The sequence below is a fragment of the Gymnodraco acuticeps genome, unplaced genomic scaffold, assembly GCF_902827175.1.
Source record: "Gymnodraco acuticeps unplaced genomic scaffold, fGymAcu1.1, whole genome shotgun sequence".
Taxonomy (NCBI): Eukaryota; Metazoa; Chordata; class Actinopteri; order Perciformes; family Bathydraconidae; genus Gymnodraco; species Gymnodraco acuticeps.
This window is the reverse complement of record NW_022991894.1, coordinates 153,270-177,921: the sequence shown is the minus strand read 5'-3', so window position 1 is coordinate 177,921 and position 24,652 is coordinate 153,270. Positions and strand designations below refer to the sequence as shown.

At 39.8% G+C, this 24,652-nt stretch overlaps 3 protein-coding genes across 7 annotated transcripts; 1 reads left to right on the top strand and 2 right to left on the bottom strand.

The window, feature by feature from the left end:
- Positions 1-573: 573 nt before the first annotated feature.
- Positions 574-4,190, bottom strand: atf4b (activating transcription factor 4b). Its single transcript, XM_034200046.1, has 3 exons — positions 3,979-4,190; positions 2,387-2,851; positions 574-1,819 (listed from the first exon to the last, which is right to left on the bottom strand). Exons 2-3 carry the CDS (start codon positions 2,751-2,753, stop codon positions 897-899), a joined length of 1,290 nt encoding a protein of 429 aa, XP_034055937.1. The 5' UTR covers positions 2,754-2,851; positions 3,979-4,190; the 3' UTR covers positions 574-896.
- Positions 4,191-4,841: 651 nt separating this feature from the next.
- LOC117535514 (pollen-specific leucine-rich repeat extensin-like protein 1) lies at positions 4,842-16,030 on the bottom strand. 4 transcript variants are annotated; one of them, XM_034200013.1, is made up of 17 exons: positions 15,882-16,030; positions 15,425-15,614; positions 13,534-13,632; positions 13,096-13,182; positions 12,792-12,869; positions 12,496-12,582; positions 12,082-12,168; positions 11,384-11,533; positions 11,150-11,302; positions 10,248-10,361; positions 9,758-9,838; positions 9,552-9,647; positions 8,572-8,694; positions 7,805-7,885; positions 7,696-7,735; positions 6,516-6,570; positions 4,842-5,946 (listed from the first exon to the last, which is right to left on the bottom strand). In XM_034200013.1, the coding sequence occupies exons 2-17, from the start codon at positions 15,428-15,430 to the stop codon at positions 5,205-5,207; spliced, it is 2,079 nt and encodes a 692-aa protein (XP_034055904.1). In that variant the 5' UTR covers positions 15,431-15,614; positions 15,882-16,030; the 3' UTR covers positions 4,842-5,204. The 4 variants fall into 4 exon arrangements, with proteins under 4 accessions (XP_034055904.1, XP_034055906.1, XP_034055905.1 ...); XM_034200015.1 differs by lacking the exon at positions 12,496-12,582; XM_034200014.1 differs by lacking the exon at positions 13,096-13,182.
- A 66-nt stretch (positions 16,031-16,096) lies between these two features.
- On the top strand, positions 16,097-24,247 carry napsa (napsin A aspartic peptidase). 2 transcript variants are annotated; one of them, XM_034200020.1, is made up of 12 exons: positions 16,097-16,131; positions 17,101-17,244; positions 18,275-18,445; positions 18,526-18,600; positions 18,914-19,082; positions 19,615-19,738; positions 19,826-19,944; positions 20,311-20,510; positions 20,910-21,032; positions 21,514-21,658; positions 21,789-21,887; positions 22,717-24,247. In XM_034200020.1, exons 4-12 carry the CDS (start codon positions 18,533-18,535, stop codon positions 22,876-22,878), a joined length of 1,209 nt encoding a protein of 402 aa, XP_034055911.1. In that variant the 5' UTR covers positions 16,097-16,131; positions 17,101-17,244; positions 18,275-18,445; positions 18,526-18,532; the 3' UTR covers positions 22,879-24,247. The 2 variants fall into 2 exon arrangements, with proteins under 2 accessions (XP_034055911.1, XP_034055910.1); XM_034200019.1 differs by lacking the exon at positions 17,101-17,244 and having other exon boundaries at positions 16,115-16,131; positions 18,275-18,600.
- Positions 24,248-24,652: the final 405 nt, after the last annotated feature.

The following is a 24,652-nucleotide window of genomic DNA, read 5'->3' as shown; positions in this document are numbered from 1 at the left end:
ACGTGCCTGGAACACCTCCCTAGGGAGGCGCCCAGGTGGCATCCTAACTAGGTGCCCGAACCACCTCAACTGGCTCCTTTCGACGCGAAGGAGGAGCGGCTCAACTCCGAGTCCCTCCCGGATGACCGAACTTCTCACCTTATCCCTAAGGGAGACACCAGCCACCCTGCGGAGAAAACCCATCTCGGCCGCTTGTATCCGCGATCTCGTTCTTTGGGTCATGACCCATCCTTCATGACCATAGGTGAGGGTAGGAACGAAAATGGCCCGGTAGACAGAGAGCTTTGCCTTCTGGCTCAGCTCCCTTTTTTAATTTTTTTATATTCCGTCTAAAATGTTTGTTTAATGTTAAATACAAATATTGTCTTTTTATAATAGTTCTATTCTTGCTCCTTTTCTTATTCCCTCACTGTGTTGTATGCACCACTATTAACCACACCCAATTGCTTGCATGTTAAACCTTCTGTTCATGCCATAAACACTAGCATTCATGTACTGTGATGCATGTAGAATTCATGTAGCATTAATAGCATAGTCGAAACTCAATTATTGAAGTCACACCAAAAGACTGAATTATGTTTAAGACTCTTTATTAAGAGATGGTCCAATTTCACTATAATACATCATTATTTAAAATACATCTTACTGGCAGGCTTGTAGGGTCCAGAAATAGAATACATACATTACAAAAAACACACAAGTTGATATACTGAATGGAAAATACTTGTTTCCATACTCTATTGTTTATATTTAATAGCAGTGTATTAAAAAGGAGTTGTGTCCATACTGTGTGGACAGAACACATGCTTTACTGAAGCTCATTCTTAAAAAGTAATAAAGCCCACTTTCTCATAGTCACTTTCTCTCACACACACACACACTTCATCTACCGGCCACTAGGGGTCATCTTTTTTGCCCCTTGCCGTTCGCACCTCCTCCATCAGCTCCTTCAGGTACTCGATCTCCCGGGCCATGGATTCGGCTTTCTCCGTCAGCTCCATGTTCTTCCTCTCCAGCCGCGTGTGCTCCTCAGACTGCGTTTCATGCTCGCTCCTCTTCTTCTGCCGGTACCGCGTGGCAGCCGTCTTATTCTGCTCCATCTTCTTCAGTTTCTTCGCCTTCGGTGCTTTGAAGGACGTCTTTTCGTTGCCTTCCCGACCTTGTGGCTTGACTTTGATGCTGGGAGACGGCGGCGGGCTGGTTCTACATGCAGGCTCTGGGTAGGGTCTGCTTCTGGGGGAGGAGGAGGAATGAACGATCTGCGACGTGGCGGTTACAGTGGTGATGCCGATTTCCTGTTTAGGGGCCAAAACCAGGAGGATTCGGGTGGGGGATAGGGAGAGCACTATCCTGGCGACTTGAGGGACGACTTGAGGGACGACTGGAGCCACCATCGGCTTCATCTCGCACTCCGAAACGTCCACTTCACTGCCCAAATCTAAGGTGTAGGCCGGGGAGGAGGGAGAATCGACCAATGGGGACGCAGGATCTGGAGATGCGGGCTCGGATTTGATTTCCAGCTCCGGGACGCACAGGGGAACGTCCTGGTCATCAAAGTAGCATTCAGGCTCATCCAGTGTAATAACAACGGGAGGATCTGAGCACACAGTGGGGGGCGGAGGGATACTTGGAAGAGAAGCAGAGGGGAGATTTGGGAGAGTGGGCAGTGGGAGGGAGTCGAGCTCCATGGGGCAGTCGAGGGAGGCGAGGAGGTCTTCTGAGCAGCTGGGGGAGTCTTCGTCGGGGATCAGAGAGTCCAGGTCGAAATCGCTCAGATCCACCCTCTCTGCCATCCAGTCGAAGTCACCGAACACATCCTCTGTGGGGGCAGAGAAGGCAGGGGATTAACAACGGCTACAAACCCACATTTCTAGCTTTTAATTAGCAAAATGTTGTTAACTTTTGTATTGTTTCATTGCAGTTATTCTATTCTTTCAAATGTTATCATATGCTGGATGTTTCCTAATAGGTCTTAATATTTGACAATTGAGAGCCTTATTTTCGGTCTGTCTTATGTTGTGTGCTAAATCACCTGTGTATGAAAAGTCCTATACACATTAGGGCTGCTCAATTAATCGTATTTTAATCGCAATTACGATTTTGTCTTGCAACGATTATGAAAACAACATAATCGAAATGAAACGATTATTTATTTAATTTTTTTAATACTTTTACTATACTTTTGTATTGGTTCTTCAGTTGAATTATACTTAAAGTTCAACTGTTAAACATTTTCTTTTCAATAAATGGATGTTTTCAAAGTAAATGGATAATCGTTTTTAATAATCGTGATATCAATTATTTACCCAAATAATCGAGATTATGATTTTTGCCATAATCGAGCAGCCCTAATACACATAAGGCTTTTTAAAATGTATATTATTACCTTTTATGTCACCTGAGATGGAGTTCTGTCTCAGGTGACCGGTGTGGCCCAACCAGGGGAGGGACAGCAGGTCAGACTCCATCCCATCTTTGTCCCCCTGCAGGAGGAGGGAGGACGGCGAGGGAGGAGGGGAATAAAATGGAGGAGGGGAGGAGGAAGTGGACAGCGATGAGGAGGAGAGGGGCGACACAGGTGACGTGTCCCCAACCAATGAGGTTCCTCCTCGTCCTCCTACTTCCTGTTGATCTTTGAGGTCAGGGCGTGAAGAGGGGAAGGTGATGAGGTCAGCCATGGGAGAGGAAGGAGCCCAGAGAAGGGCCTCCATGTCTTCCAGGCCAAACAGTGAGTTGGTCATCATCGTGGTCATAGTGGCTGTTGTTGGTCACGAGAGGGGACCGTGATAGGAAGGGTTTGAAGTCTTTTATGCTGTTGTAAGCAGCAGTGGTGAGGGTTTCCAAGAAGGACCTGAGGATGGGGAAGAGAAGACATTTGTGGGTGAAAATCAGATCATTAGAGACATAATGAAGTCAATAAAGCCTATCTAGCTACTGTTACGGGATTTGTATTTTGAAAAGTTTTTTTTTTTTTTTCATTATATCATAATAAGTTATGATTACGTACGTTAATTACGTTACGTACGTTTCTTTACATTATGTAACATTAAGCTGTCTGTGGCTCTTTCCTGCTGTAACGATGCAAATGTCCCCTCTGTGGGACTAATAAAGGTATTCTGATTCTGATAGAGGTGTCCGCTGCCAAGTAAGAGGGTTGGACTCCTGAGAGAGGCGAACATTTCAGGCAATGTCATCCCTTCTATCTCCCCCTTTCAACTCTTCATCTCCAATAAAGGCACTCTCTGGTCTCTATAATATAATATATTAAAGTTCTATTATTATTTTAAAAAATAATAATAATAAGGGCAAAACATTACAGTAACTTAGAAAAAGTAAAACAAATATCAAATATAAAAGTTTCAACAATATAAATAGTATATAGTAATATATACATATAATATAATATAGTAATTAATAATATAGTGTCATGTTTAAAAAAAATATGATTCTGATCTCATTTTGGCTTAACACCGCCCCCCCTGCAGTGCTTCACATCACGTGCTCCCAGTCTTGTGACTCTGACGTCAGCCTGTCTCCTCACATGACGTCACCCTCCCTCTTTATAAACAGCCACACTTTTGTCCTTATACGCCTTCACAAGCCGCCATTTTAACACACAAAGAGGATGAACCACTTTGCCAGCTGCCACGTTGCCACATATGACAATAACACTGAATATATTTAACAAATGTATCAAAGCTGTGGTTTGATTAGATTGGATAACATGGTCTAATGACTGTGTTTAAGGAACAACATGTAACTTTAACTCATGTGAGGTGTTGCGTCACCCCGGTAGATAATCATATTATCTAGCTAGCAATTCGACCATTTAGATAAAGTAAATATTAGTTTAAAGTGTCAAAAATAATCTTTTAATTAAAATGTGATAGAATGTCGCGCCCGCGGGAACGTCACGCTCTCGAGGCGGACAGCTGTCATCGACCAAATATTACTTAATAATAATAAAATAATACTTACGACATGTTTGCTGAATTTGAAGTGACTTAGTGCACTTGTTGGATGCACTGTTTTGTTGGCTGCTGCTAGGTCGCGGCACACTTTCACACTGCCATTTCGCCAGAGGTAGCGATGATCGACGATGTTAATGTTTGTTGTTTCTCTGAAGGGAAAATGGCGTAGGTCGTGCGGCTGTGCATATATACTTCAAGCGAGGACTGGCTGTATCCTTCCGCATTGCAGACGATATCACTCCGCCAGTCTGTTTGTCTTCCACATTCCTTGAGTTCTTTGCTGCCGTCCGAAAAAGTAATCCCTGGTACAGGTATTACTGGTTGTGTTTTAGGATATTGTATGTAACTCGCATAAACGTTATATATATTTATCATATTAATAATTATTCACATATGTTTATATTTATCAGATGTACCTATTTCTAGATAGATAGATACAAAAATAATTAAAATTAAAATAATCATTAGAATTTAAAAATGTATATACACAGTAAAAAATACATATATTTGTATGTATATTCTATATGTCCGAGTCTATATATTATATTGTCATTTAAATGATTACTGTTACTTATTTGTACTTATTTTGTATATTATTATATTCCTTTGTGTACCATATGTACACTTAGCTGCCCTATCCTGTTATTGTCTCGTCTTGCTGCTGCTGCCGCTATGACACCTGATTTAAATGGGTTTTACTAGTCGTGCAAATGTAGTCTTCTGATCAAAATAATATGTTTTAAATATGATAATAATCTATCGTTATGGCACATTTTAAAACTAAGTGACAAAGTGCGTTACAAGATAATAATTGCAGACCACACGTTAAAAATAAATATATTAAATGTTTATTAAAATATAATTAGTAAATCCAATCCAATCCAATTTTATTTATATAGCACATGTAAAAACCACAGAGTTGACAAAAGTACTGTACATCAATAAATATATTTAAAAAAGCAGCATATTTAGACAAAACCGATAGGACAAAAATGAACTAAATAAGGCATGTCTTCTCCAGTTCAACAATTCAACTTTTTTTCTCACACACACACACACACACACACACACACACACACACACACACACACACACACACACACACACACACACACACACACACACACACACACACACACACACACACACACACACACACACACACACCACACACACACACACACACACACACACACACACACACACACACACACACACACACAGTATTTTGATTCAACCAAACTTCTCCCAGAGAAGAATCATCTGGTTCAGTTCCTCCTGCAGATTTTCCGACAGTAGACGAACTCTACCGGAAAACTTGCTCTTAATGGACTTCTTCAGCTTCTGCCCTTCCTTCTCTGTGAAATACAGATCCATATCTTTTGCAAACGCCAGCAGCAGTCTCTCAGATGCCATCCCTCCTGTGTGTGGAACCGACGACCTCCTATCGTAGTTCATGTTAAACACCGTCTGTGCCAGATGTGTCACTTTCAGAGCGTCAGTCTGGGCTCCGGCCCTCTGAATCCTGGCGATATCGTGCCTCCGTAGCTCGTTCATCCCAGAGAGGATAAAACCCAGACAAAGCTCCGGCTCGACCACATTTCCCTTGTAGTCGTACACTAGTTTCTCCACTGTCATCCTGTTCACCAACTTCTTCTTGTTGGTCTTCGCAGTGTGGGCCCCCATGCCTCCAGCGGACGCCAACATGCCGGCTCCAACAGCTGTAGCGATCAGCGAGGCCCCCATGGTCATCGGAGCGAAGGCGATGCCCAGGACTGCGGTCACTCCTCCCACAGCACCCGTGGTTCCTCCGGCGATGTCCATGGTTTTGGTTTTCTTCTGCATCTTGTCCAGGCTCTCTGAGATGGTGCTGAACTCTGTGATGATGTTCTTCATGCAGTCGCTGCGTTTCATCATCAGGAGGTTGTAGAGACGCAGGGCCTTTTTCACATTCATCGCTCTCTCGTTGAATGACCTGCACAGCGACAGCGAAATAAATATGTTTGCACTGTATATACTGTACACACATAAGTACTACTTATGTTTTATTTGTTCCATAATTATTGTTATTTAAATTATCTTTAATTGTAAAAAACAAATTGTATTTCACATCTGATGTTTTTATAAATATTTTCATTTAAATACATTTTAATGTATTTTTTTTTATCTTTTCCTGCTATTTTTACTTCATTTCCTATTTTCAAATACATGTTTTTGTTGAATTTTCGTTTATTTATTTGATATTCTGATTTCAATCTACCTCAACCTTTAAATGTGATGTTTTAGCCTTTTAACCTTGATTATTACGTTAGCCTACAATGCAAAAGGTCATGTTGTAAATTAGAAGATTTTGCATGATAAGATTTTGATAAGATTTTGCATGATAGGTCCCCTTTAAGTTGTTTCAAATTATTCCTCTAACTTTCCTTATTTTAATCAGAAAAACTAAAAACTACACTTTAAGTTTCCATAACTATTGTATAATGGAGATCATTGCACCAAAATGATGTTGTTACTGCAAAGAAGGGATTGATCTGTGTTTACCTGATTTCCTCCTCTATACTGAGGCCATACAGTGACGGAGCCATGCAGTCAGATTCTGTTGGAGTGACAGAACAGAGACATTAGATCAGAGGACCTCTACAAGATAGAGAATATATATACCGTGTTTCCCACAGAATTTGATTCTATTTGTGGGGGCACCGCACCGCACCTTAGTGAGTGAGACACGCCGGAGTTGAGGATCTGTGGGGTTTATTCTCCCAAAAATATAATTTACAATTTAGGCATTTAGCAGACGCCTTAGTCCAAAGCGATTTACAATGACCAATTACAGGGACATTCTCCCTGGAGTACCTGAGGGCTAAGTGCCTTACTCAAGGGCATACTAGTGGTGGTGTTCCAGCGGGATTTGAACTCGCAACCTTCCGATCATCAGCCCACCTCACTATCCATGATTAGACCAAAATAAAAAGCAAAAAATAAATCAATCAATCTACTAGATATTATGCTCCAAATATCTGGAACAAACTCCCAGAAACCTGCAGGTCCGCTGCAACTCTGACCACTTTTAAATCCAGACTGAAGACTTTTCTTTTATCCATGTATTTTTTCTTTTAATGTTTATTTTCTTTTCTTTTTAATGACTGATTTTAAATGCCATTTTCTTAATGTCTTTCGTTTTTTGTAAAGCACTTTGAATTGCCTTGTGTTGAAAGGTGCTTTATAAATAAACTTGCCTTGCCTTGCCTTACTATGGGAAACACTGTATACCATGAACCCCTCATGTGTCCTTGCAATACATTGCTACATTGCACTGTTTCAGAACCAAAAAAAGGAGTGCATTTGGAGTGTTTCATTATTAATGCATAAATGGGCCACATGTATTTACATACTGTAAAATGATTACTGATATTTAGAAAAGATAACATTACTCAGATTAGAAACGGGATCTTGGAACTATTTTAGATTTCAACCAATGAACTATCAAGGTGTTGCGAGAAAAAGAAAGATCATTATCATTTAAATGAATGATTTGTTGTGCCCCACTTTGATCGTGCTCTTCTCTCTCGAGCTCACTTACTGCATGGTTTTTATTTATTGGACATTTCTTTCCCAAAGAATACAGACACTATACTGTATACACTATATACATTAATATTGCCTCTTAAGTCTTCAAGAAAATGCCAGAATATCTATCTAGAAAACAATATGTTGCACTTACTTGAGACTCTTTTCAACCATCGACACATCCCGATAATGTCCTGTGAAAAACAGATGAGTTTAGTTTGAGGTTAAGGAGTGGAGCAAGTGATCCATTTAGAAAAGCGTACCTCTTTGTCGTCTGTGGACGGTTGACGAGAAGTGGAGATGCCACTCTGGTAGCGAAACTTTGGCCTGTCTGAAGTCACAGTCTACAAGTGTTAAATAAACAGAGATGAATGGATTAGAAATAAATGAAAGCGTGTGTGTGTGTGTGTGTGTGTGTGTGTGTGTGTGTGTGTGTGTGTGTGTGTGTGTCCATGTTCAGGTTTCGCAGTGGCTCACTGTGTGTCGCACAGTCCCTCGCCCCTCTCCTCCCTCCAGTGGGAGTGGGAGCACAGGACGGTGTGACTGTTACTGCGAGCACTGTATCGGCTCGGAGCCCCACAGGTAGCTCACACACAGCACATACACACACTCCATACACATATCAACACACAAAGATATAGAGCCAAATGTTACCCTTTTCTTTTCGCAATTGTATTTACTTCTTTCTTTTCCTATCTTTAACCTGGAGAATATCCTGTAAGATTATGTAAATCAATAATTATAGAAAAAGGAAATCCTACGGACAACAGGAGACTAAATTCACAACATATTGATGCACTCTTTATGGGGCTGAGGAGTTGTCAACACAGTATATGTGCGTATACAGCACGCATAGATGCATCCTGTATAGTAACATATACACTCCAAGTTTATATTGAGCTTAGTAAAAAGGTCCATGCCCCTTTATCTGACTAGATTATTATTTTTTTAAATGTACAACTGGGTTAAGATGGAAGTGGAGAGTCTTAACTAAACAAGATAAGGAAACAGTGAGTGTTGTTTCTCTTACTATCTTATCTTCATCCTCTGGCAGGATGTCCAGGTAGTGCTCGATCTCACTGTACATCCACTCCGAATCTGTGTTTATTGAAGGTGGGGGAGGCGGGGTGAAACAGGGTGGGGGTGGTCTGGTCTGTATAGATAGAGAAAAAAATAACACTTTCACACAACTGCAGAAACAACATCTTGCTACGGAAATACTAAATATTTGATATTGTTTGTCTGTGTCAGTCTGTCATTGTTATATAAAGACATTTAGGCAAAATAATGAATGCCATCTCTCTAACGTCACCATAAGGTTGTAGTTTTAGGTGAAATAATGGAGGGAGACCATGTGGCCTTATGCCAGAGGAGGGGACAGAGAGGATTAAGTAAGTAATAACCCTACAACGAGACTCAAAATGACCACAAAAGACTACAGAGAGCTCCAAATAACCATAAACTGACATAAAACAACTACACAAAGACTCAAAAGGACTACAAAGAAATGTGTAACAACGGCAAGGACAAACAATACAACTAGAACGAGACTCAAAATGACCACAAAAGACTACAAAGACACACAAAACAATTATAAAGCACCTCAAATTGACCAAAACAATTACAAAATACATATTGACCAGAAAGAGGCACAAAAAAACAACACAACTCATTCAGAGTGTATTTATATATACAGTCTGATTGCCAGAGGTGGTGGGCCCTTTTGCCTAGCTGTTCCCAGGGGCCCATTGTTTGATAATCTGCCCATGCAAAATAAACTAGGTGCACCAAAGGGAGAGCTCACTTCCTGTTAAGAGCAGACACTGCACTTGGACTGTCTCCTTTGTTTCTGCATTCCATACAGACTGAACAGCGTCACATTTATTAATAACCAGTCAACCCTTACGCATTTGATTTTCCATGACTGCATGACAAACGCAAGTGTTTCAGCTCCTTTTGTTATTGTTTTGGAACCGGTCCATCACCTGTAGCCTGCAGTGTCTCTCATACCTGTGTAGGCGAGGTTTCCGGCATCGACTTAGAGCGAGTCAGGGAGGAAGCCCAGATCCGAGGCGGAACTGCAGGTCTGTCTGGGCTGTATGTGACCTGAAATGACATCGATTATGGTTGCACAATGCAGGTGAAAGTAAGCAAATAATTGAATGTATTACAGCTTTTCTTATCATGCAGGTTACTGAGCTCCAGCGGGAACTCACCTCTCCATCAGAAACAGTTGAAGGGGGTTGCACGAAGCTGATGTAGGTGTTTGTGGATTGCGGACTCTCTTCAGTTGAGCTCTATCCAAGAAAATATTGAAAAGACAGAAAAAGCAACATTTTGATTCATGAACTGGTGATGTAAAGGTGCCTTCAGGTGTTTATGTAAACAAACAAGTGTTGCAGTAAACGAAGGAGGAGGTGAAGTATGTGAAGACAGTTTCATCCCACAGGCCATAAGACTGTTAAACACCTGAACTTTTGAAAGAACATCCATAACATTCATCTGTTTGCAACTTATACATATCAATATTCCAATTACTGAATATAGACTATTCTGCACTGTTTCTATTATATTATATTTAATTGTATTTATCTGTTTTATTGTGTTGCACTGTTGGAGGAGCCTGTGACCTAAGAACTACACTGTGTGCATAACTACACTGTCGCTATGCACACATGACAATAAAAGCCTTGAAACTATGTTTACCTTTTTCACAGAGGGTAGCTTCATTTTAGAACGTCTTGTGTAATCGATGCAGGGAGGAGGCGGGCGTGCCGGCCCTGGAGAAGGTGGTTTTCTCTCAGGACTGACAGCTGCAGTCTACCACAGAAATGAAGGAGGAAGTAAGTTAGAATAATTCTACATAATATCTGCATAGCACCTTGCAAAACACAAATACAAAGTGCTTTACGGAAGCAAAGTTAAACGAGAATCAAATAAACTGGCAATACAATAAAACCATTGTAAATAAGTAAACAAAGCTAACAATAAACCAAGATAAAGTAGACGATAAGATAGATAACATATCTGATATTCTCTCCAGGCATAATATTGACAGCAGAGATAATTGAACGTTTCGCACAGTAAGATAAGATAAGATGGACTTTTATTAATCCCTCGTGGGGAAATTGTTTCTCTGCATTTGACCCATCCTAGTGTTCGGAGCAGCGTGCTGCCATTTTTTAACGGCGCCCGGGGAGCAGTGTGGGGAACTTGGTCTTGCCAGGACTTGAACTGGTGACCTTCCAGTTGCCAAGCCAAGTACCTATCGACTTCGCCACCACCGCCCTAAGTAGCTATTTTGCAGAGAGTTGGAAGAGAAAATCAATATCACCCCATTTCTAACAGAGTTATGTTCAAAAGTACCAAAGTCAGCCGACCAGCGTATTTAAAGCTCACTAATTAATGTGTTATATCTCATTTGTTTAATTAATACTATTACTGGCAACTTAGCAATTACAAAGATACATCAACGGCGCAGAATCACTCTCAAAACTAATACTAAAAACCTAGTCCTTTAAGGCAAGTGATGTTTATAGCAACAACACACATGTAGCAAGCTTTACAAATTGAAAAAGTACCATTATTTGGTTTAAAATATAACATACCTTAACATTTGGCTCATATTGTGAAATCATATAGTGATTGCCTCCATAGACTGCTGTTGTGGAGGTCATATATTTGCTCAGCGGCGGTCGTGGAGGAGGACGAACGGGACGAGGCGTCTTAAAGTCTGCAGGACGCTCATTGAGTTGGGAACTCTGAGGGTAGAAGAACATGATACAATCAATGCATGCTACATGTTATCATCAGACAATCATTGAGAGTATATTACCACTCACCACTGCATCGGTTGTATCGCTAGTTGTGTCTGAAGAGTCAACAGTGTTGTTGTTGTTGTTGTTATGCTCAGACTTTGGTTGTATTCTAGACCTGGGACGAGGTACAGGCTTGACATTAACATCCGAGTGGCTTCCATCTGTGACAGTAGGCTAACAAAAAAACATAGGTTCAAGGATTTTTACACCACACTGAATGTCATCAGAAAAATACAAAATCAATAATTCAGGTATTCAGATGAACCACTATTTTTAAAGAAACTTGTGGGACGTCAAACGAACTGGTGATGGTGGACTTTGGACTTGAGGGTTTGGGTGCCTATGGGGTTTAGTAGTGAGAGAAAGGAACCATCTAATATTAGAAATATAGGATAAAAGCAAAAACTTTCAAACCATCAATCATTGGTTTAAAGGAAGTCATGTTCTCTGTTGGCTTTGTTGGTTGTCAGCAGGATGACGGACAAACTACTGGTGGGATTTTCATGAAGCTTGGTGGAAGTTTGTAGCATGGCCCAAGAAAGAACTCATTACATCTTTGAGCCGATCTAAGTCACAGGTTGGTTAAATGAAAAAGTTAACAACCCCACCTTTACTGTACGGTAGTTTTGTTGAACACAAATGACTTCCAAAATCACCAGACACGGCATTCAGCAATTCATGCATTCAGAAAGGCAACATTTTAAACAGGAACTTGTGTTTACCATCGGAGCATCCAAGTCTTCGTAGACCGACTGCGGGACGTCAAAGGAGCTGGTGATGGTGGACTTTGGACTTGAGGGTTTGGGTGCCTATGGGGTTTAATAGTGACAGAAATGAAGCATCTAATGATACAACTTTTAAGATAAAAGCAATGCCTATCAAACAACCATGACACTTGGTGGAAGATTGTAGCATGGCCCAAGAAAGAACTGGGTGGGTTACTGGAATATTATTCACTCATTGAATTGGCCTTTGCAGATTACCCTACCCCTAACCCACCCTTTCCGAATGCCCTTTTACTATCGTGTATGGTATCCATTGAGTGGAATTAAGTAATGTGCAAAAATATCAGCAGACACCACACACTCCATTCATGCATTCAGATGAACCACTGTTAAAAAGGTTCTCAAGTTTACCATATGTGCATCCAGGTCCTCATAGGCCGACTGTGGGACGTCTTTAGAGCTGATGATGGTGGACGTCGGACTTGTAGGTTTGGTCGCCTATGGGGTTTAATAGTTACAGAATGTAAGGGTCTAATATTGGAACTATTAAGATAATAGCAATGCCTGGCAAATAACCAAGTGCCAAGCAACCAACTCCAAGTGCCCTTCTTGTATTGTGTGTGGTATCCCAAGCTGTGTTTTTCAGTAATGTGCAAAAGTACCAGTAAACGCACCAATCCACTGTTTAAAAGAGAACTTGTGTTTACGTTTACGTCTTCGTAGGGCGACTGTGTGACGTCATTGGAGCTGGTGATGGTAGATGTTGGACTTGAAGGTTTGGGTGCCTATGGGGTTTAAAAGTGACAGAAATTAACGGTCTAATATAATATCACCAGAAAGCCTGCCAAGCCAAAACAATCCCTAATTTAATTTATGGGTTTGGATTCTGCTCCAGCTTCTCCGCAGTGTAACAAACATGGATGGTTTCATCTGTTAGGGTTCCTTGAAGTAACCACCATTTAGCAATTCATGCATTCATAGACAAGTGTTTAAAAAGAGACTTGTGTTTACCAATAGTGAATCTGGTTCTTCATAGACAGACTGTTGGACATCATTAGAGCTGGTGAGGGTGGGCGTTGGACTTGAAGGTTTGGGCTCCTATGGGGTACAGCAATAAACTGCTAATATTATAACTATTGAGACAAGAGCAAAGCCTGTCAACCAATCATTTGTTTTAAAATGGTCCAAGTGCACTGCTTCACTGTGCTGTCATTCCCTTTGTACATGATAACATTGAAACGAGGAAGAACCATGTTCCGTGTGTAGTTCAGTTCCTGTAACCCCTTTGTTTACCAGAAACACTGGGTGGAAGTGTCAAGAAAGAACTCATACAATTTCTGATTCACTGGGTAGACAAATTACATATTATTCAAGTATGGAAATGGCCTTGGCAGACACACCACAATTAATGCATTCAGATGCATTGTTTCAACAGACTCTCGTGTTTACCATCGGTGCACCGGGGTCTTCGTAGGTCGGCTGCGTGACGTCGCAGGAGGCGGTGATGGAAGACTTCATCAAATGCTTTGTCCTCGGGGGTTTGGGCGGCTATGGGTTTAAAAGTGACAGAAATTAACTGGCTAATATTAGAACAATTGAATAAGAGCATTGGCTGCCAAACAAGCCATCCATGGTTTTGCATTTCTACAAGTGAACTGTTTGTCTTGATGTTGTGCTTTCGAAATTAAAATGGATTAGATCAGTTGACACATAACATGTCTCCCTTGACCAGGTTAAAAAGCCAGCCTTTGTTTATAGTTTTAACAGTAAGCAAATGTTCAGAATTGTGTGAATTAATTAATAAATAATGTTTATCAATACAAAAGTTTTAAAATAAGTGTAATAGGCATTATAGCTGGTTTAGTTTCATAGTCCTGGTGTTGTTCATGGTGGCTGATTGTCATATTGTCAAAAAGTAATGGAAAAAGCTCTATTGTAGCTGAGGTTGTTCTAATTTATACATTTTGTTGATTTCAGACGCAACCTTTTTTAAACCACTTTTTTAAACCACTTTTTTAAACCATTGTTGTTTATTATTGCTACAGTCAATTATATTTTTCAAGAAAATATACATATGCTTGTGAGTGACCAACTATGCAAAAATATACATTTAATTTCTTCTTGAGCATTGTTGGCAGAATAGTGAATTAGTCTTAGGACATGCAATTATCTGATGAAACCCAAGCACTGGCCATCAACCAAAGACGACAATAGGATTGTAATGCATTGTGAAAATGACCAAAGACAACTAGCTTGTTTGCAAAAACAAGCTAGCATTTCTTACGGGAAGGTTTGCAGGAAACGGCGCACAGGTAAATTCACCTGCAGCATAATGAATGCTTCTCTGCGTTATTCTAAATCTTTCACAAGACACAGATTCTGTTTATACAATATCTGCGCCAACATGCACTGCTGTATTCACATGTTCCTATATTTTGCTCCTTTTTAAAATAATTGTCTCATATTTGCTGAAAGGAATCTGCTAGTTTAGTTTCCGTTTTATAAATTAGCTAATATGTTCTGTGACTTGATAATGTAAAAAAGCCCAAATATCAATAAGTATAAGTAATTATTCAGTTAGATGGTGTTCCCTTATATTGTAATGTGACCTTGAGTCAGAGAAAAGCGCTATATAAATACAATTTATTATTATTATTTCATGCAATCAGTGGTGGAAGAAGCATCTTGTACTTGTACTAAAACTAACATTACAAGTGTGAAAATACTCAGCTACAAATAAAATGCCTTCATTCAAAATCGTACTATCTTTGAAGTACGCAAGAATGAGAATCAGAATATACTTGAAGGACCAAAACTAAAATAGTTATTATGAAGAATTTCCCATTTACTAAAAGAAATGTTATGTTATATGACCCAGCATTGTTTAAAGTAGATTTTTTTCCTGATATACAATTTGCAAATGTGTCACATTGATGAATAATACAAATAATTCCAGTGATATTATAAATATGAGTTTATTTATATTTTGCATTAATCGTAACCTGCAAACGAGGTTCTAAATTGCAGTGTGATAGAGGTATGGATAAAATGGAAATACTAAAACCAAATACAACCTCAATTGTAATTATTTCTAACGCTAACAATCGAGAGATATTAAAGGGTTTTTCTGAAGTAATATATTCTGAATAATGAGTACTTTTAGTTACATTCCAGCACTTCATGGCTCACAGTGAGTCAACCCCAATACCTGAATGACAGTGAAGGGAGAAGCAAGGTGTAACCAGCTACACCCATGAAAATGAGAATTTCTCTCTGGCATGTATCCTTCAGGTCTAACTCTTTTATAAAATAAATATTTTAAAAAAGAGCTGATTCTCACCATCATGTTCCACTTAATCTGCTATCAGTCCTCCGTCTTTAGTTAATCCTTTAGATCCAGAGTGAGAAATGGCTGAAGGATTCTCCCGTGCGTTAACATGCCTTCATTGTCGTCAGGCAGCAGATTCCATAGATGCTTCTCTCAATGTTGTCAAGACTAAAGAAGCCCACAGCCCACAGGTGTGATTTCCCTGCAGCGTCACAGAGGAAGAAAAAAAAGGGGTGTGATGATCCTTATTTTGCTAAACTTCAACATTCACATAACAACCAGTGGGAAGAAGTTTAAAATATGTAAACACTGAAATCTATACACACACACAAATCCTCACCATCAGTTATGAGGATATAGCATTGATTCATTCCCTGGGGCTTACTTAACCACCACTCCACGGCAACAACTTTATTGTACTTCACCTCAACCAAACACCAAGTCTTAACCCCAGAATGTATTGGTTTACCTTGTGAAGGACACCCTTTTCTTTTTGTCGACAGCTCGAGGTCTGATTGACGATGATAGAAGAAGGCGTATGGATTTTTTGTGTGAATGTCACTCTTTATGTCCATGTGTTTGTGTTTTCTGTGTTAGGCATTTCATCTAAAAACTTGTTTAACAAGCCAAGTGAGTGTCTGCTTGTGATCCTGACTGCAAATACTTTCACGCTTTGTTGTCAATCTGCAGAAAGGGCAGCGTGTTGAAAGGCAGCTTTGGTGAGTGACTCATCTTACAAATGGATCTGCTGTGGTTTGGATTTAAAACTGTTGTTTGATCATTCAATATGGCATCATGTGTCTATACTGACTGCTAGAGAAAGTGACTCCAGTACCTGACATATTTTGCCTTATCTAAAAAGATTTCGACATTTTGGGGAAGGCTTTTTTGATGTTGATGAATACCTCAACATTGGGGGAAGCTGGGGCAAGCTTTTGACTAGCTTAGCTTAGCATAAGGACTTCAGGAAATAAACTAGCCTAACCTTTGCAAAGGTAACACAATTCATTTACAAGCACGTTTTAAAACAATTTAAAGCAAGCAATACCCCCTATAAAACAGGGATTTCTCATTTTTATAGTCAAGTGTTTTTGTTCTGATTAAACAAACAAGATAAAACATGTTAGTGAGCTAAATGTGCTAATAGGCTAGCAGTCTCTCCCACTTTCCAGTCTTAGGAAAGCTATAATAAGCTATCTGGATGCTGGTCACTTTTTAAGTACATTTTTTTTACTTTATTTTGACAGAATACGAGACAGGAAATAAACAGAGAGGTGGTATAACATGCGGCAATTGTCCTAGGTGGTTTTTCTATCTTTGAAAGATACATTCTCTTTAAAGGAGTTGGAGTCAATTGGTTGACTTTAAAAAGACATAGGCCTATTTAGAAAAATAATGGTAAAATGTCCTGATTTAAAGTCAATTAAGTCCAACCCCCAAAACACAAAACTCAGAAAGCATTTTATAGACCTTCCCTGACTGATAAAAGCCAATGCCTTACAAATATGAAGTCCCAAATTTGCAAAGGCAGTGTAGCTGCTAAAACTGTCTCCAAATCCAAGCTAAAAAATAACTCAAATGTTTTAAAAGCTCACACAAGAAAGGGGATCCAGTGTTTTAAGTTTTAACTATGCTAGATACTATAGGCTTCCGTTGTATCCACTATTTTTTTTTCTATTTTACTATAGGGGAGAAGGGGGTAAATTGAGCCAGTGGTAAGTTGAACCACCCCCTGTAACCAGGCAACGCCTTATAGTTGTAATCAAGGGACCAGAAAGTATGCAAGCTCCACCCATTGCCTGTGAAAGAGAGATACTCATTGTGGTCTGGTTGTAAGTAAACATTTTTCCAAAAAAATGTTTTTTGCTCATCAAAGTAAATGTCAGCTATATCGGCTGTCATGTCAAAAAAAAAGTATCCAGGTTTAAACACATATATTGTATATGTTGATATGTTGGCAGCGTATTAAGCATGTGAATCATTAAGCTAAAGATGACTCTGAATTTTAATGCTAGGCTATTTTTTCTAAAATGGTGGCTATGGGGTAAAGTGAACCATGGGCCTTGGGGTAAGTTGAGCCAGTTTTTCAATGGAGAAATGAATGAAAGTAGGCCAAGTTGATAATAAGAGCTCATTGTAGGCTATATATAAAGTTGAATTTACCCTGTGTTTGATTGGTAAGATGTATGAAATTGTATCACCATTTGTATGATTACTTTTCCTTTTAACATGTTAAAAAAAAATCAATCAATTCAATCGAAATTTATATTAAAAATATTTGAAAAACTAAGCTTGTATTTGGTTTGTTATTTATGGTTACCTTTAAGATTTGTTGTAGGTATGCCCAGGTTTGAACAGTGGTCCAATTTACCCCCTGACCTGGATCAACTTACCACACCCTACACTGGGGCAAGTTGAGCCACAAGACTTTTCTTTTTTAAGAAGTAATATTTTCACTGCCCTTGATCAAATATTAATTATTATCATTGCCATTGATAGGAGGCATCCTGAATTATAGGTGTGTGTTTTCATTTTTACTATGTGTAATTTCTCCTTGCTTAGAGAACAGCATAACTAATCCCCTATCTGTTTCTCACAGTAGCCCAAGTGTATTGTAACTGCAACCCTGAACCACTCTTTAATTTGATTAGGGAGGGATGCATGGCGTTGTCATTCATTAGGCTTCCCAAATGCAATTTTAAATTATTTACCAAAACAACATGTCCGTCATCAAAAACACTGACATTTGTTTGGTTACTCAACTTATCTGTATGCAGTCTGTGTGATAAAGTTTAAGTGTTTCCATAAACCGCTGAAGTTTCTAAAATGAACACAATGTGCTTTATGTGTCATTCATTTCAGACTCACAGTACTCGTGACCCAGTGCACCGGTAGGTCATGCCACATGATTGCCATCCTCCTCGACCAATCAGAACGCCTGCCTAAATATTTTTCAGCCATTCACTGAGCCGCCTAACGGGGAAAACCGAGTAAAGGCGGAAGTTGCCGAAGCGTTTCCACTCATCTTTCTGCGTCAGTTCAAATAGAGAAGTGCTTATTTGTGGTGCTAAATTGCGGAAACAATACAGAAGTGTGTGATATTTCAATTCCAGGACAGCAATGGCACGACTGGAGATGTTTTATATCATCGGGGCGCTGCTGATAACACAAAGCGTCGCCATATTCAGGTAAATACGGTTTATCAGCTGGTGTTTTGGCATGAAAAGTGACCAAAAATAACATTTAACTCTTAAGTTATCAATTAATAGCGACAGGCAGCTTTGAATTAAGGTAATGCATGCTTGGCGTTTGTGTTAACTTCCTTGTTTTGTTCGAGAAGCCAACGTGTTAGCAATCAGTGTTTAAAACCTGCTAACCAGTGCACTTTAAATAATAGTTGAACAGTTTGTACATTTGCATTTGCTCTGTACCAGAAAGTTTTCTCGCAAATGCTGAATGGTTTTGTCCGGTGCATTTAATTGAATAATATTTAAATTTCAGAGTTCCGCTTCATAAAACCCGGACCATGCGCCGAATGATGAGCGACAATGGGAAGCTGTCCCTGCCGGAGCTGAGAGCTTTAGCGACGGGCAACGGAGCTCCAGAGAGTGCCCCCTCCCCCTCTCCCTCCCCCAAAGTGCCCGTAGAGAGGCTCACCAACTTCATGGATGTGCGTAAACTACAGTACATTATAATTCATGCTTCCTTTCAGTCTCTCTTCACTCAACTGCTAGAGGTTTGTAGTTAGTGAGTACAGTTTTATTTCAGGAGGGTGTAAGAGTTAAGGTATACACTGTGGGTAAAAACAGTTCACATTTGACAAGTATCATTCTCCAGTGAGAAAAAGGAGGAGGAAAATATGAGGTTAACATTAGTTCTTGGCACCCACGGTACCATGGGTTGACATCAAATGTTTCTGTCTTTTTCTTTTAAATGTATTTTATGCATTTATTTGACTGGAACCAATGCAAACAATTTAGTGTTGGTGATCTAAGACAATAACTTGCTGATCATTGCCCTGTTAAGGCTTTGTAGAAATAAAAACTCATGACACAACAGTTTTATTCCTATATAGGCTTTAGCTCAGTGGACAATTTGATCATATTTTTAAAGTTACAATAAGTGCACGTTTTTGTCAAAAGGTTTATTTGAAACATGCTTACAGTCAATATTATGAATCCTTCTCTACTGTCTCTCTTTAGGCGCAGTACTTTGGTCTGATCAGCATCGGGACCCCTCCTCAGGCCTTCACAGTTCTGTTTGACACCGGCTCGTCCAACCTCTGGGTTCCCTCCATCCACTGCTCCTTCTTCGACATAGCCTGCTGTGAGCATTGGGAACTGACTCATTCAGCTTGCTTTGTGTTCCGTATCTATTGAAATCTGTTTTTAAACCACTGTCTCGTGTCATCAGGGGTTCATCATCGCTACAACTCGAAGAAGTCGAGCACATTTGCTAAGAATGGCACAGCGTTCTCTATCCGTTACGGCAGAGGCAGCTTGTCTGGGTTCATCAGCGGGGACACGGTCTCTGTGAGTTCATAAAAACATTCACCGCTCACTCACACAGCGCTTCTGTTTAACTGAATTCTGATGAGTCACGCCATTCCTATCATCTCATTAAATGGGAAACTTTGCAGATTTGTATTACAAATGGCTTTGTATTGTTGCAATGAAGTTAGTTTGTGCAAATGAAAAATATGTTTGGCTTCCCTCATTGCTATGGGAGCCTGAAGGTCACTGGCACAAACATATCTGTTTCCCTTTTTTATTAAAGAGGCCCTACTGGGCTTTTCCCTTTCCTGTAGTATGTTATACAGGTTTTCCTCCACATTGTAACTCCATCTTGTGTGTGTGAGTTTTTGCTTGTGTTTGTATTGACGTCCCTCTTGTTTGCAGGTTGCAGGTCTGCCTGTCCAGAACCAGCAGTTTGGCGAGGCGGTGAAGCAGCCTGGCATCACGTTTGCAGTGGCTCGGTTCGATGGGGTCCTGGGCATGGCCTACCCCTCCATATCAGTCGCTAACGTCACTCCGGTGTTCGACTCGGCCATGGCTGCCAAGCTGCTGCCCGAGAACATTTTCTCTTTCTACATTAGCAGGTTTGTGTCTGACAGGAAAACCTTCTCAAACATGCAGAATTCCCCGTGTAACCCATCCTACTCTGGTAAAGATTTCACTCCTTGTGTAAAATGCTTTTATTAATATTTACTTTACTATTATTAATTTATTTTTTATAATCTTATTTATTTCCTTATTTTAACTTGTAACGGTTTTACTTTATTTTTTATTTTATTTCCTATTCTGTTTTACCATATTATTATGTGTCATTTGAATGGAAAAGTCCTATGTCAGGATATGTCTTGATTTGTAAAAATGAAAATAAACAGTTCAAAAAAATAATGCAGAATTTAGCTTGAAGTATATAATTTTAAAGAAGTTGGCAAATGTTGTGTGTATTTTTATAACTGATTTGTTCTTCTGTCCACCCTTTCTCTCAGAGACCCTAAAGCAGCAGTGGGGGGAGAGCTGATTCTGGGAGGGACGGACCCTCAGTACTACACCGGAGACCTGCACTATGTTAATGTCACACGAAAGGCCTACTGGCAGATCGAGATGAGCGGGTGAGAAGAGACCTTTTGTTGCTTCATTTCTAACTAGGAACTGAAATAGAGTAGAGGATGTTGACTCACATCCTGTTCTCACTTCTGGTGTGATGCCGCCCTTTACCTGGTAGTTGAAAATAGTATTCTGACTGATGAGGAAAACATTTACTTCTGATCATTTACTTCTTCCCCAATGTGAAGGACTCAAAATACCAAAAACATGATAATGCACAAGTCAACCGTTCCTTCATCTCTAATGCATTATTTGTAATTGATTAGATGGTGTTTTCTTGGTCAGAAACAAGTTTATTACCAAGTAGGTTGACACGTATGAGGAATTTGACTTGATGTCATGGTGCATACATAAAAGTAAAATAAAAACAGATGGAGAACTATCGTAATAAAAAAATATAGTCTATGTGTGGTCTGGACAACAGTAGCATGTCAACACATTTGTAAACAGATGTTGTAAATACACTTTTTGTCCCTCCCCCTGTAGAGTTGGAATTGGGGAACAGCTGACTGTCTGCAAAGGTGGTTGCCAGGCGATTGTCGACACGGGAACGTCCCTCATCGTCGGTCCTAAAGCTGAAATCAGAGCGCTGCAGAAGGCCATCGGAGCTCTGCCCTTGCTGATGGGAGAGGTGGAGCTGATATGAAACAAAGATATTAGACAGAAGACCTGATGCTTTAGTCTCTTGTATTCCAGATGTGCTTTTTAAAAATCAGTCCTGATGAGTTTTTAATCTTCGCATATTCTCCTCTCCTCTTTAGTATTGGATCGACTGCAAGCGGATCCCATCTCTCCCTGTGATCTCCTTCAACATCGGAGGGAAGATGTATAACCTGACGGGAGAGGATTATGTCATGAAGGTAGGTCACTTATTATTTAACAAATCCCATGAAAGTATCACAACCAGTAACGCATTGCCAGACTCATATTATCTCTGATTTTAATACTGCAATATCTTAGATAGTGTTGTAGCTATATGATTTCGATTGTACTGGCAATTATACAAAAAGCTTTGCATTTGATCTTTAAAAGAAGTGTTTCTGTAGCAAAAGCCTAGTGTAGCTTGTCCCTCTGTGCCATAGAGCTCCATGTTACTGTATTATCAAACACTTCCTTTTGATTGATGATGCGCTTTAGGTAAGGTCAACTAAACGGATGCTAACCCTGGCAGTGAAACAAGTATTCAGATGCTTTATTCTAGTAAAAGTACTATTACTTAACTGAGAAAATACTGTTACGAGTGAAGAGACGTTAAGTGTGTTTTTGTATTATCTGGAAAGTACACTTGAATGATTAAAAGTGTGACCTGAACAATCGATAGTAGTTGCCAATTCATTGTCTCTTCGGCTAATGGTATTGTTTCAGTGCTTCTAGTATATATTGTTGGGTAAACTGTTATTTGTAACAAAGCATCATATTTCATAAACATTTTTTCAATGCAAAATGTATGTACGTAACTGTTTTTTTGCACTATTAAATACTGTTAATATGTACATTAATTATGTGACCATCTATGTTTCCTGTAGTTATTGAATTGCTCATTTTACTGCACTGTTAGTGTACAGTTTTATTATTGTGCTGCTGTGTTGTGTTTTTTGTAACTCTGGCACAACAATTTCCTTCGGGATGAATAAAGTCTTCTGCTGAAAAAAACTTGGATAACAAATATGTGGTTTTTTTTAAATGCAGGAGTCTCAGATGGGTCAGGCCATCTGTCTGTCAGGCTTCATGGCGATGGACATCCCGCCCCCTGCAGGGCCGCTGTGGATTCTGGGAGATGTTTTCATCGGGAAGTATTACACGGTGTTCGACAGGAACGCAGATCGAGTCGGGTTCGCCCCCGCCAAGTAGCTCCCTGACCACCACATGTTGCACTTCTTCTAATTTCTAGCAGTTATTTAACTTTCAAGGTGGCAACCAACCAAGCTAAAGGTCAGCATCAATGTTGCTTTATTTCAACGGCAAGAATGTAGTGTTTGATATTGATGCGACACCTGGTTTGCCACTATTTTTATATTTCACATCTGCTTAGAATAATGAGGTTTACATGAGAAACTGGCTGCTTATGAGTGATGCAGATGCTACATTAGCCAGATGCTACATTACACATTTCAACATTTAGCAAGGGCTGTAGATGTTCTGCCGCTGAACAAAGGACTGCTTCCCAAAATGTGTCTGTGAATCCGAGTTTGAGCATCTTTGAAATGGCAGGGCATTTGAATTTTTACAAGGGGGAACAAATGCAACTAAATTGTAATTTACTTTCATTTCGAACATTTCCTGCTCCCGAAGTCTAATGAATATTTTAATGATGTTGTTGCTTAAAGGTGGGGTAGGTAAGTTTGAGAAACCGGCTCGAGATACACTTTTTGTTATCTTCCATGGAATGCTCTTAACATCCCGATAGCAATGAATATCTGAAGAGTTTTGACAAAAAATACATTAAAATATTTCATCTGTGGAAGCCGAAAACCAATCCTCTGAGCCGGCCCGGCTAAAGTAACTGGATGGCCTACCTGCCTGTCAGCCTTCCATCTGTGCACAAACTTATCTCGTGCCCTCATTGGTCATGTGTGTGTTGGAGGAGGGGCTCTGAAAGGAAGTGGCAGATTTTTTCCGGTTGTGTATTTTTTTTATTCTAGCGCACTCGAGCTGGTTTCTCCAAAATGACCTACCCCACCTTTAAGGTATCTCAGGATGTTTGTCTTGCTATGTGAATTTTTATTACCAAATATCACTGAATTAAACTTTAAATATTTAACTATTGGACGGCTGAGTGTTTATTGTGATCTGTGCTTCAACACTGCATCCTTAGAAGAGAAAACAAAGAGAATAACATTTGTAATATTTTAATGGAAGTATACAAAGTGCTGCCGCGTTCAACTCCAGAGCTGAACTAAAAGAGGCGAGGTGGGGGATGGGGATACACAGCATGCAACAAAGCGTATGGGCTAGCATGAACTCCACAAGGTAGAGGTAGTGATCTACTTTGTTTTTTTGTTTCACAATAACAATAGAAATGTGGCAGTGACTCCCCTCCACTCTGACAGCAGCATGTCGCTTCATATGCAGACCGGTCTACCATGAGTTCATTTTAAATCCGTACATCCAGCACAAAGCACTTCATGAAGCACATTAAGCGGTACTTTACATGGTGAGTGAAATGCAAATAAAATCCAGCTCTTTTTGGTTACAAATGTACAATAAATACAAAAATATTCACCTGTTCTCTGGATGATTACTAACTGAATGCATAACAGACGTATAAATAACCCTGCATATTGTACACTATACACACTGGGGGTTGAGGGCTCTGTCACTGCATTTATTTCTCATTCTAAGGCTAAAAGTGAGAACAAAGCAACCATGTGATGAATTTTGGACATGTTGTCATTTCACAGTGACACACTTTACAGTCTGGCAGCTAGTGTTGTGTTGACTCCACCTGCAGTGTAGCATCATATAACTAAGTAGATCAAGATCTAAAAGAGATTAGCACCTGAAATCTAGAGGTATAAACCGAGTTGACAGGAGAATCACTACAGGTCATGTGTTGTCAAACACTTCCTAAACAGAACGGCCCAGGACCACTGACCTGTAGGTTATTCAGAGGGTAATACGGACT

Bases quoted from the DNA above. Each gene is read 5' to 3' on its own strand.
- atf4b (XM_034200046.1), bottom strand. From the start codon at position 2,753: ATGACCACGATGATGACCAACTCACTGTTTGGCCTGGAAGACATGGAG. The intron at 1,820-2,386 runs GTAATAATATAC...CTGCCCCCACAG, and splicing joins CATCTCAGGTGACATAAAAG to AGGATGTGTTCGGTGACTTC.
- LOC117535514 (XM_034200013.1), bottom strand. The intron at 12,169-12,495 runs GTAAACTTGAGA...TAAACCCCATAG, and splicing joins AGGACCTGGATGCACATATG to GCACCCAAACCCTCAAGTCC. The intron at 11,534-12,081 runs GTAAACACAAGT...TTTTTTTGTTAG, and splicing joins AAGACTTGGATGCTCCGATG to CCTACTGTCACAGATGGAAG.
- napsa (XM_034200020.1), top strand. From the start codon at position 18,533: ATGGCACGACTGGAGATGTTTTATATCATCGGGGCGCTGCTGATAACA. The intron at 19,083-19,614 runs GTGCGTAAACTA...GTCTCTCTTTAG, and splicing joins GGCTCACCAACTTCATGGAT to GCGCAGTACTTTGGTCTGAT. The intron at 21,888-22,716 runs GTAGGTCACTTA...TTTTAAATGCAG, and splicing joins GAGAGGATTATGTCATGAAG to GAGTCTCAGATGGGTCAGGC.